Source organism: Carlito syrichta, unplaced genomic scaffold (assembly GCF_000164805.1).
Source record: "Carlito syrichta isolate Samal-C Ts95f unplaced genomic scaffold, Tarsius_syrichta-2.0.1 Scaffold84607, whole genome shotgun sequence".
In the NCBI taxonomy this organism is placed as follows: Eukaryota; Metazoa; Chordata; class Mammalia; order Primates; family Tarsiidae; genus Carlito; species Carlito syrichta.
In genome coordinates, this window is record NW_007028703.1 from 152639 (window position 1) to 165250 (window position 12612).

At 37.9% G+C, this 12612-nt stretch overlaps 1 protein-coding gene across 1 annotated transcript in view; it reads left to right on the top strand.

Moving 5' to 3' along the window:
• LOC103258753 (orofacial cleft 1 candidate gene 1 protein) overlaps positions 1 to 5151 on the top strand; it is a gene marked incomplete at its 3' end in the record, with an annotated part of 34765 nt that extends 29614 nt beyond the window's left edge. Inside the window, exons 6-7 of the mRNA XM_008056425.2 lie at positions 3091 to 3159; positions 4985 to 5151. Of these exons, the coding sequence (XP_008054616.2) occupies positions 3091 to 3159; positions 4985 to 5151 (236 nt within the window). The remainder of the gene's footprint in view (positions 1 to 3090; positions 3160 to 4984) is intronic.
• Between the last annotated feature and the right edge of the window lie 7461 nt (positions 5152 to 12612).

A 12612-nucleotide genomic window follows, 5' to 3' on the forward strand; every position in this document is an offset into this window, starting at 1 on the left:
CCTCTTCCCCGTTAGACCTTAAATATCCTTAGGATCTGACATAGTGCTTGGCTCATAGATGATGCCCAATTTGTTTACTGACTCAAAAATAACAAGATCTATAAAATCTCATTTACGCCTTCACTGCCCACACTCAAGCTCAAGTGCCTGGAATTGCTGAACTGCTTTCATCCTAATCACCATCCAGAGTGTTTGTCCTCAAAATCAAATCAGATCCTTCCTTTCTCTTATGAAAACACTTCCCTGTTGCCTCTTCTATTCTGCTTATATGTTCTTGCCTCATCTCAGGTCCCTTGCTCTAGCTCATCATGCTTCAGTCATACTGTGTGTTTCTGTGTGTATTTAGTCCTCATATGCACAGCACCTTCCCTTCTGGTCACAGAACCCTCACAGGTACTGGGACAGCCTCCTTCCCTCCTCACCAGTGTCATCTCTTAGCAAAGGTTCAGTCTAAATGTCAATTCTTAACTCCTTTGACTAACCTAGGTGGCTTCTCTGTATACCTCCTTGGAAGAACTCATCACAATGGTCAGCAAACTATTTATTAGTGCAACTATTTGTGAAATGTGTTTCTCCCCTATAAAGCATCTCCTCTATGCAAAGATGACTCAGATTATGTCTCCTTTGTTCATCAGTGAATTCTTAGAGCCTAGCACAGCAGTTGGTGTAGAGCAGTTGGTGCTCAATAAATATTTTTTGAATTAATGAATAAACAAGTACATGAATTTAAACACTAAACATAGTGTCTGACACATGGCAAACTTTCTGTAAACATTAATTATTATATCCTGAGTGCTCGAGGAGAATGTAGGGTTAACTACAGTAACAGACCAACCAACACAAAACCCTCCAAAGTAAACATTAGCATTCCCATTTTGAAGATGAATAGGTAAGTTTAGAGAGATTTAGTATCTTTGCTAGGATCACATTGATAGGGCAAGAGTGGAGTGGAATTCAGACTCCTGCCTGTCTTTGGCACAGTCTATACTTTCCCCTCAGTAGTTGGTTTGATCTGTTGGCTCTCTCCACTCTTCCCTTTGAGAAGAACTAGTCAATTTTATTTTGAAAGGATATTCTCTTGTCCTCTGTTTCTGCTACATAACCCCGTTTGACTGTCCAGGAATGAATCTACTGGGGGCATCATTGAGGGGTGCCTTCTCAAAGAACCAGAACTTATACAGCAATTGTTGGTTAGACCTGTCCCATTCAGGTTCCTCTCATACAGTCCCCAAAGTTGTTTATAACTCATTACTTCATGGAGGAGACAAAAAATATTAGTGCAGGACTGCAGAACCCAAACTTATGAAAAGTTAGGCACCTCATACAATTTCTAAGTAATTAACGAACAACCACATAAAGCTACATGCTTGATGCATGTGTGCCCTTAGAAACTTTGTGCACACATGCATCAAGCATGTGGCTAGGTGCTTGATGTGTATGATCTTCCTCACCCTCAAGTCATCCAATTTTATGGGCAAGGAGATTAAAGTTCAGAACCACTAAGAAACTACCCCTGTTTAGGGAGTTAGGAAGTTACGGTGCTGCGATTTGGATATAGATTTGGCTGATACCAAACCTGTGCTATGCTGCCTCTCTCCAGAAGATGATATCTCTGTATTAATCCCTTTGGGGTTTTTACAATATCTGCAGAGGATTCCCCATCTATGCATTTGTTATTGCCTTTTGTTAACTTCCAAATAAGATTCTTTTATAAGCCACATAAACATTTTTTTAGTTTTCTAGCTGTCCTTCTAAGAGTTATACAGTTTCAAACAAAGCTGGAATAAAGGTTCATGCTTCCTGAATGCATAATTTTTCAAAACATCTTTCAGGAGTAATTATCCCCTTTCTTTTAGTGTGTGTGTGTGTGTGTGTGTGTGTGTGTGTGTGTGTGTGTGTGGCTGGGGGATAGGAGATCTGTACTGGCTCTTGAAAGGAAAAGGATATTTGCAAGTTACTTGGTTTTAACAAAGTAGCAGGGTACAATGAGTAGATACTATTCACTTCACAGATTCTGTCACTCTTTCAAATATTCTATTCACCCCAGCAACCTAGGCTTTCTTGTTTAGTCATTCCAGGCCCATGGATATAGAATAGATGACATTAGATTTTTCCATCAGTGATGGTCAAGGGATCTCAGGTATGGGGAGAGAAAGGTGAAACCTAGAATTTTCAGGAACTTTTAACTTGGAGAATGAGAATTCCAGAAGGCTTTTCTGGAATACTTGGTGGGATTTCAGATGTGAGTTGCAGAATTAACTATCATCTTCAGAACTGTCCCACCCACGAGCAGCAAAATGATAATTAATGAAATACAAGGGTCATAGTAAAACCAGCACCGTAAAAGTGCAACCACAGTTTTGTTAACTCCCGTGGGATGGGAAACATATTTGATATATTGTTGTATGTATGCACACCCTAATTCTAAGCTTCAGGTGATCATATAACTTGCATCATTCATGCTTGGTTCTGTGTGGTGGCAGGAGGGCCACCTAGATGACCTTTTAATCCTCTTTCAGAAACACATTTCTAGAATTAGTTCTTGGGGGAGGGGTAATGAAAAGGTCTTTTTGCTTTGAATTCATAAAAGAACCAAAAAGTTTTTATATCTGCTATTATATTGAAATAGCATATATAAAAGAATCCAGGACCATCTAAGTTTGTTGTTTTTAATATATACTTAGTAAAAAATATAATGTATAGAAAGTAGCTATTGGAAAACTTTCATTTTGATTAAATACATGTATTCTACTGTCTGATTTGACAAGCCATAATGACTTGTTCCGAAATAATCTTCAAGTAATATATATTATAATCTGTTGAATGTGAGATCCTTTTTATTGGAGAAGTATTCTATTATGCATGTCTTGCAATATATATTTAAACGTCATTGTTCCAATTATCATTGATTTACAAAATGATTTTTTTCAGAACAAGGCAGCATATTGAGTAGAATTTGTGTCTATGACCCATAATATAACCTAAAGAGCCATGATGATTAATAATTTCTTTTTGTAATTACATCAGCATATCTATAAATTAGTTGATAAGAGAGTCATCATGAACACGTTCTTTTTACACTCCTACAAGGTGATGATAGATTTCTCTATAATCAATTAATGAAGCTGTTTGATGAGAGTGGACAAGGAGAACCCCAAGGTAAGAGACCAATTATTCTCAATCTTTTATATTAACATTAGTTGTAAATTGATTGGCATGGTTTCTTGCAAATGCTAACCTATCTTTTCTAAATATAACCATTCATTGATAACCCATGTGTGCTTTTGATCGTTGTAGATATTTAAATGTAGCTAAAACTTGAAGGAAAAGTAATTATGGCCCAATTTTCTATAATTGCATACAATTTATAACCCTAAATGGCAAAAATAATTTAAGATTTACTATTGAAGGATCTTAAAGTGGCATATGGTATATTTGAAGTCTCTAATTTGTGAGACTTTAGGCTACTCTTTTTTAAAGACTGTTTTTTAGCTTTTAAGCAAATGCTTTGGAGTGGTGAAAGACAAGTTTTGTATTGTTTTTAACCTTAGCATGGGAATTCATACTTGAAAATGTTAGTTTTTTTTTAAGTAAGAAATTATTATATGTACCAAACTTGCAATTTAAAGATATGTTTTTAAAAACAAAAATTTAAACTCTTAATTTTGCACATATAAAATCATGCTAAAACCATATTGTAGTTTTTGCCAAAGCATTAAATATACATTGCTTTATACACATATATTTGATTTTATGGGAAATAGGTCTATTAATTTTTTTCCACAGTATGCTTAGTACTTCTCAATCAATCATATTGTTTTCCTCATTAAAATAACTCCTTAAAGTATCTGAGAGTAGAGGGCTGATCATGATTAAGTCTCTAATAGTTCTTATCTCTATTAACCTTATGCTTGGGATTCATCATTTACTAGTTGTCTGACCTTGGGCCAATTTATTAACCTTTCTTTGCCATTTCTGCCAAATGGACACATAACATCTGTCTTGGAGTAGTGCTGAGATCACCTAATAGGTCTTCTAAGACCATGGATGGGCTTTAAAAAGTCTCACAGAATTGATAAAATAACCAGGCACTTTATCAACTATTTTATGTGTGAGAGTATAACTGAGACTTAGAAACCTTAAAGCCTTTTACAGAATAATCAACAAGCAAAGAAAAAGGCCAGTGGCTCTCTGGACACTATAGCTCAGTTCTCCCCCTAGTTCCCCCCCTCATTTCCCTCCTGCAAAAGAAGTTCTCTTCCAATGATTTTTGTTAAAATTTGAGTATTGGAGAGATGGAAAATTCCATATTATACCTTTCAGCGTTTTTAGAGACTAGAAAGGAAGGGTTATTTTATGTTTACATCATGCATCTGGCTAGATGAATAGATACATTTTGGAGATGATACTGTTTCCAGTTGATAGAGAAGCAACGTACACATACCATTTATATAAATGCTGGCATTTCTACCCAAATAAGCAAGGTAGCCCAAATAAAAAGTGCCTCTGTGTGCAGAGCTTGGGAACTGTTCTCGTGGATCCTAACGTGGGAAAATGAACCAAAGAGCTCTAGCTTCCAAACCTATTCGTCTCCCAAGCAGATTTCAGCAACATAGTGAGTAAGTGGTAAGATGTCGAAGTAAACAACATGTAATATTAACACACGGAAAAGCATAGTGTCCATACTTCAAGATACATTTGTTAAGTGGGAAAAAGGCTTTAAAGCACAGCTGTACTTTGCTCACTTTGTAAACATTACGGAATGAACAAGGTTGGTAGTAGTTGTTTTTTAATCTTAAAACTTCTTCTGTGTTTTAGTAATTTCCCAGTACACTAAACAGAAAATCATTTGCTAAATTGTAGATTATGAGAAACCAAAATTTATCGCAAATAAGGAAATCAGTGGTTAGTCTGCTGTGTGTATAGCCAACATTAAAATGACAAAGGCAAATGGAATTTCATGTGATCTTCTTGGTGTGAACAGATGAGTGTGTCCAGGAGGAGACTTTGGATTCTGAAGCACCCGTAAGTCCCAGTGAGAATCATGAAATCCACAAACAGGCCGACAAAGCGCCCTCTGCTTATGTGGAAGAGTTTGAAAGATATGCTCAGAAAGACATAATTCTGCTTGGAAGTTCTCCATTAGAACAGGTCAGCATTAAAAGTCTGCCAAGGAATGTTAGTCTTTTTAAAATGGCAAGTTGAAATGTTAGTCCTACACATCGTCTACTGTTTTTGCTTTTCAGTACTCCCTCCCTAGAACATGATTTATGACTTAATTGAGCCTTTTTACTAATTTTTCATACATACTTTTCCAGGTGAGTTTACATTCCTTGTCGATACCCAACCTTACACAATTTAGTTTCGCTTTATCTGATTTTATTTCATACGCAGAGTGCTCATTTCTAGCATATTATGAACTATCTGTCATAAATCCTGGAACCAGCATAAACTTACTTGGATAAAATTAAGTCTGCTTGGACTTGTTTGCATAAGCACTGTATTTACTGTGGGAATATTCTAGTGTTTCTGATGTTGTCACTTAAAAAACTTAACCTGGGCGTTCTAACTGCTATGATGTGTGCCACACAGAGTCTTTAGCCCTTGGATTGCCTTCACTTCAGAGACAATCTGATTTCTGTATCTATTTATGTATAGTACAGTATTTATGTGCTCTAATTCACCAAAGAAGGAAGTGATAAAAATATAAGAATCTCACATTGGAGATTGGAGTGACACATCTAGTTCTAGTTGTGTGTGTATGTGTGTGTGTGTGTGTGTGTGTGTGTGTGTGTGTTGCTTTTTGTGAAAGGTAAGCTGATTCAGGTTAAGGAGGAAAGAAAAATCAGTGGGTGAAAAATACTATTTTCAATTATATCTTTTATAGCAACAGGTCACAAGTGGAATATTCTTTCCAACATCAGAAGCGAGAGAAATAGCTTTCTTGGGGCGTGGGGGATAATATTCTCTAATTTGGAGTATGAAAATTCTATAACAGTGTTTAATTCCTCCTTTGTGCCACTTAAATCTAAATATCCTTGGCACATTAAGTTTATGTCTATTTTGAGCTTTCTCAAGTAAGTGACCCGAATTAGCAAGTACAGCTTTTCCTAACATAGCCACCTAGATGGCTCCAGTAGTGGGCTGAATTTTGTTTTCCAAAAATATAGACGAGTCCTTCTCCCAACCCCCTTGTATTCATGAATGTGACCTAATTCTAAAACAGGGTCTTTTCAGGTATATTTAAGTCAAGGATCCCCAGATGGGATCATTCTGGATTTAGGGTGGATTTTCAATCCAATGATGGGGGCCCTTTTGAAAGAAAGGAGAGAGAGACAGGAGGCACAGACACTCCACGTGAAGAAGGAGGTAGAGATTGGAGGGACACATCTACAAGCAGAGGAACACAAAGGATTGCCACAGTCACCAGAAGCCAGGAGAGAGACATGGAATGGATTCTCCCCCAGAGCCTCAGGAAGGAACCAACCCTGATACCAACCTTGATTTCAGATCTCTGGCCACCAGAACTGTGAGACAATACATTTCTGTTGTTACAAGCTACCAGTTTGTGGTAATTTTCTGCAGCAGTAATAGGCAGCTAATACAGCTCTGAAGGTGGTGGATCCCAAGAGTTGGGCTTCATCTTTTCACTTGTGTTACCACTGCTTTGCATCTTTATGAAGACAGGACTCTCAAGGGACATAGAGGTGGCAAAAGATGCATGGCTCTGCCCTTGCACACAATCTTTTCTAAAAACAATTATTGTTCAGATGTCTATTCTGATACATTAGCAGGTCATCATTTTCATTAATTTTTTGCATCATATAATGCCATTGTATGTGTTTCAATTTGTCCCAGGTTTTCAAGAATGGGTACATGGATTTCTGTAGGATATGAGGCTATTTCTTATAGCCTCATTCTGAACAGGGTAGACTGGAGCCTGCTATACTGTTGTGAGGCTATCATGCAAAAGGCCTGCATAAGCATCTAGGAGCCTGATAAGAGTAGGACTCAAGCCTGCATTTTCACCATGTGTCAATATCAGGAGAGCGTAAATACATTCACGAGCATTCAGGTGTTCCGTAAGTGGGACCATTACTCACTTCCAGTAATGAAATATATGACCCTATTTCTTCTAATCTGTATGTCTTAAATTATGTGAAATTCAACCTAAAGTGACTGTCTAAATAATTGTGAGAGAAATCACGTAGAGATGCATGAACACATGACAGATTTCTATGGGAAAAGGAGGCTGAGCTGGAATTAGACCTCTGTCTGAACCCTGGCTTTGCCACTCACAAGGTGTCAAAACATAGGCACGTCAATTAACTTCTCTGACCTTAGTTTCCTCATATGTAATTCAGGGGAAATTGAATCTACTTCTTTGTAGTTTTTGGGGGATGAGATGAGTCATCCTTAAGAATCTAGCACAAAGTAGGTGCTGATTAAGTAGCAGGAGGCACTACAGTGAGAAAAAATTCTCATGCCCATTCTCAAGTTTGTGATATTCTTAGATTCACTGTGTCCAAAGTTCCCTGAACAGGAAAGGCAGCATCAAAAGCAGAAAAAAACCTTCATTTTCAGTATTAGAACTCATGGCTTTCAACCTTGATTCTGATACTTATATGAACTTAAACCTCCATGTAAAATAGGACTAAATAATTTGAACCTCTTATGGTTGTGAAGGGAATTAACAAGATGTGTACAAGTGCCTGGTAATTAATATTTTCCTTTTCTTGTGATTCATTTTATATATTTATTGAGAAAATTATCTATTCTTACTTTTTATTTTAATGGTGAACATCAAGAAAATGGAAAGATTTCTTGATGTATCCGTACTTGTTATTTTAACGGTGAACTGATAATTCTAAAACACAAGGTGTTTAAATGGAAATGCAGCCGGGCTTGGTGGCTCAGCCTGTAATCCCAGCACTTTGGGAGGCTGAGGTGAGTGGATTGCCTGAGCCTGCGGGTTGGAGACCCACCTGTGCAACTTGGCAAGACCTCATCTCTACAATAAATCAAAAATTAGCTGGGTGTGGTAGCGCGTGCCTGTAGTTCCACCTACTTGGAAAGCTAAGGTGGAAGGATCGCCGGAGCCCAGGCAGGTCGAGGCTGCAGTGGCTGGGAGTGGCCACTGCACTCCAGTCTGGGCGACAGAGTGAGACTCCAACTCAAAAAATAAAGTAAGTAAGTAAGTAAATAAATAAATAAATAAATAAATTGAAATACAACACCAGTTGGGACTCACATGTCGTGGGTGTGTCACTTAAACTACTCATCTATAACTACTGCTTTATATGGCGAGAGGAAAGGAGTGATTGCTTCTCATCCTGACGTGGCAAGGCTTTGTTGTGGTGGTGGACATGGGGTGATAAAAGAATTCAGATTGCAAAAGCAGATGGGGCCCTTTACTAAGAGGCCAAAGATTGTCTGGTACAGAGACTACTATTTAAAAACTCATCAGATCTAGAGAGCCTGACAGTTGACATGCATCTTAGAGAAAAGCAAAAACAAGTAACAACAAACAAAAACTCCCATGTGTATAGTGAAAGCATACTCTTATTAAACAGTGAAATTCAGGTTCCCAAGCACACCTGTTGTGGGACCTCTTCTTTTCTTCCAGACAGAATAGAATACAGAGGGAAGAAGGATTTGCCTTCTCACTTTGCAAAAGCATGGTGTGTTGTGTGTGTGTGTGTGTGTGTGTGTGTGTGTGTGTGTGTGTGTATGTGTGAATGTGTGTGTCTGTGCATATGATTGTGTATGTGCATGGATGTGTGTGTATGGTTGTGCGTATTTGCACATGGATGTGTATGTGTGTGTCTGTGTATATGGTTGTCTGTGTATATGTATGCGTGCATGCGGTTGTGGATGTGTGTGTTGAAGTGGGAAGTACTATAGAGCTGAGGGGGACCGGCATCACTTACTTCCCAAGGACCCAATGTGGAACTGATGAGAAAATCACTCTAGAGTTGATATTTAGTGAGGTAACAGGGATGTTAGCAGTGATAACATCACACCTGAAGCTTTAGGGAGTATCAGCCAGGATTAATATGTGAGCTGATGTAAGTCACCCCTGTGGAATTCCGGAAGTACCTGGAGGAGGAGAACTTTGCAATTGCCTGAGGTTTCATGGTGAAGGTGGATCTGGTAATTAATGTGACCACTCTTTAGTCCACATGAATCTGTGTGCATGAGATAGGCTCATTCTGTAGGCATCTTGAAAAGGTGCTATAGCTGACACTGCCAGTCTAAGATAATGGAAGCAGCAAGATATCTGAGAGCATGTTGAGATTAGGATGGACAAAACCAAGAGCAGGGGTGGATGGTATGGGAAGTGTTCATAGTAATCCCTAATAATCTTTTTAATTTCTCCATGGTCAGTTGTGACTTTGCCTTTTGTATTTCCAAAGTCTTATTTGACTTTCTCTTTTTTTAAGTCAAGCTGGCTAGGGGCCCATCAGTCTCATTTATTCATCAAAGAACCAGCTTTTTGTCTTATTGATCCTTTCTATGAGATTTTTGTCTTTCATATCCTGCAATTGAGAGAATCCAGATTCTTCTACCGAAGTTAGAATTTTGACAATCTTACCTTTCTAGCTCCTTTAGGCGTGATGTTAGGGTGTTTACTTGTGATCTTTCCATTTTCTTGATGTGTATGTGCAATGCTATGGAATTTTTCTCTTAATACTACTATCATGGTATCCCAGAGGTTCTGATGTGTCTTTATTTTTGTTTGTTTCCAGGAATTTTTTAATTTCTATATTGAGTTTCATATTGACCCAGAAGTTGTTCAGTAGCATGTTGTTTAGTGTTCATGTCTTTGTGTGTTTTGGAGGGATATTGTTGGTGGCAATATTTATTTTTAATTCCACTGTGATCGGAGAAGATGCATGGTATTATTTCAATATTTTGAAACTTTTTCATGCTTGATTATGTCCAAGAATATGATTGATCTTGAAGTATGTTCCATGTGCTGTTGAGTAGAATGCATACTCTTTTGATGTTGGTTGGAATGTTCTGCAAATGTATGTTAAATCTATTTCATCAAGCATGAAGTAAAGGTTCTGGATGTCCTTTTTGGTTTTTTGCCTCGATGATCTATCTGGAATTACTAGAGAGGTATTTAGATCTCCAACTATGATTGTGTGAGTATCAATGTACTCTCTTAGTTTACTTCATAGTTGTTTTATAAAATCTGGTGCTTCTGTGTTGGGTGCATATATGTTTAAGATGGATAGTTCTTGCTGGAGGATTGAGCCTTTTATCATTATGTAGTGTTATTCTGTGTGCTTTTTAACTATTGATGGTTTGAAGTCAGCTTTGTCTGATTCCAGAATAGCTATATCTGCTCTCTTTTGTTTTCCATTTCCTGAAAGACCATTTCCCAGTTCCCAACTTTGAGTCTGCGGGTGTAACATGAGTTTCCTGGAGGCAGCAGACAATTGGATCATGCTTATTTAACCAGTTTGCCAATGTGCATCTCTGCAGTGGTGCTTTAGTCCATTCATGTTCAAATTCATTATTGAAATGTGAGAGAGTTTATTCCTGTCTAGGGATCTTAGGGAATTGCTTTGTTTCCTTTTTACTTTTGTATTTATATATGTGTATTTTCATTTTTGTGAGTACTGTGATAAATCTGTGCTCATCTCTTTTTTATGATGGGTATGACCTTTTTTTGTTTGTTTTTGTTTTTTTCCCCAGTGTTCAACACCTTCTTTTTTATTTTAAAGATGTGGGTACAATTCAGGGTTAGGTATACAAATATTTATTATGCAGGTACCCTTGTTGATAAGGTGTGCCCCTCCTTCCCCTGGCAGTTTTCCTCAACTGCCAGTCCCACGCCCTCTTCCCCTGGCAGTTTCCCACTACTGCCAATCCCTTACTTTTAGTATTATGATAATTGTTCAAGGTTTACTTATGAGTGAGAACATATGGTACTCTGTTCTTTATTTCTGTGGTAGATCACTGAGTACGGTAGACTCTAAATCCATCCAAGTTGCTGCGAAGTTCATATGTTTGTCCTTCTTTATGCCTGCATAATATTCCATTGTTTATATGTACCACTTTTTTTTATCCACTCCAGTTTTGATGGGCAGCATGATTGGTTCCATGTTTTTGCTGCTGTGAATAGAGCTGCAACAAACATGCTTGTGCAGGTATCTTTTTTGTAGAATGATTTGGTTTCTCTGATTATATTTCCGATGGGGGGATTGCTGGGTCATACGGAAGGTCAATTTCTAGTTCTTTCAGAAATTGCCAAGTTGTCTTCCAAAGATGTTGCACAAATTTGCATTTCCACAGCAGCATAGAAGCATTCCTTTTTATCTGAATCCTTGCCAATATCTGTTGTTGTTTGTTGTATTAATGATGACCATTCTTACTGGAGTTAGGTGGTATCTCAATGTAGTTTTGATTTGCATTTTTCTGATAATTAGTGAGACTGAGCACTTTTTCATGTGTCTGTTGGCTGTTTGTATATCATCTTTTGAAAAGTGTCTATTCATATCTTTTGACAACTTTTTAATAGGGCTGTTTATTTTTTTCTTTTTAACACGTTTGAGTTCCACGTAGATCCTAGATGTTAGGTCTTTGTCAGGTATTCAGTTGGCAAATATTTTTTCCCATCCTTTGGGCTGTCTCCAGGCTCTCTTTTTTTTTTTTTATAATCAATATTTTTTATTATGGCTTTGTGGGGTACAGTTAAGGGTTAGATGTACAATTACGTTTCATTCAGGCACCCTGTTGATAAGAGGTGTTTCCCCATCCCCAGACAGATATTTGCTATTGTTAATCCCTTCCCCCTCCCCCCCATAGTTTCCCAGCACTGTCAGTCATTTTCTTACAGTATTACATTGGATGTTCAGGGTCCATTATATGAGTGAGAACATGTGATACTCGGATCTTTGTTTCTGTGAGAGGTCACTCAGTATTATAGACTCTAGTTCCATCCAGGTTGCTGCGAAATTCATGATTTTGTTCTTTTTTATGGCTGCATAGTATTCCATCGTGTATATGTGCCACATTTTTTTAATCCAGTCCTCTTTTGATGGGCAGCATGGTTGTTTCCAGGTTCTTGCTATTGTGAACAACGCTGCGATAAACATACATGTGCAGGTATCTTTTTTATAGAGTGATTTGAGTTCTTCAGGGTATATTCCCAGTAGGGGGATTGCGGGGTCATATGGAAGGTCGATTTTTAGAGCTTTTAGGAATCGCCACAGAGGTTGCACTAGTTGCACTCCCACCAACAGTGTAGAAGTGTTCCCTTTTCACCACACCCTCTCCAGCAGCTGTTATTTTTTGAGTTGTTGATAATTGCCATTCTGACTGGAGTTAGGTGGTATCTCAGTGTGGTTTTGATTTGCATCTCCCTGATGATTAGTGAGGTTGAACATTTCTTCATGTGTTTGTTGGTTGCTTGGATGTCTTCTTTTGTGAAATGTCTGTTCATATCTTTTGCCCATTTTATAAGGGTGTTTGTTTTTTTTCTTCTTTTCAGTACATTTCAGTTCCTTGTAGATCCAGGATGTTAAGCCTTTGTCAGACCTAGAGTTGGCAAATACTTTTTCCCAGTCTGTAGGCTGTCTCCCTGCTCTCTTGATGGTT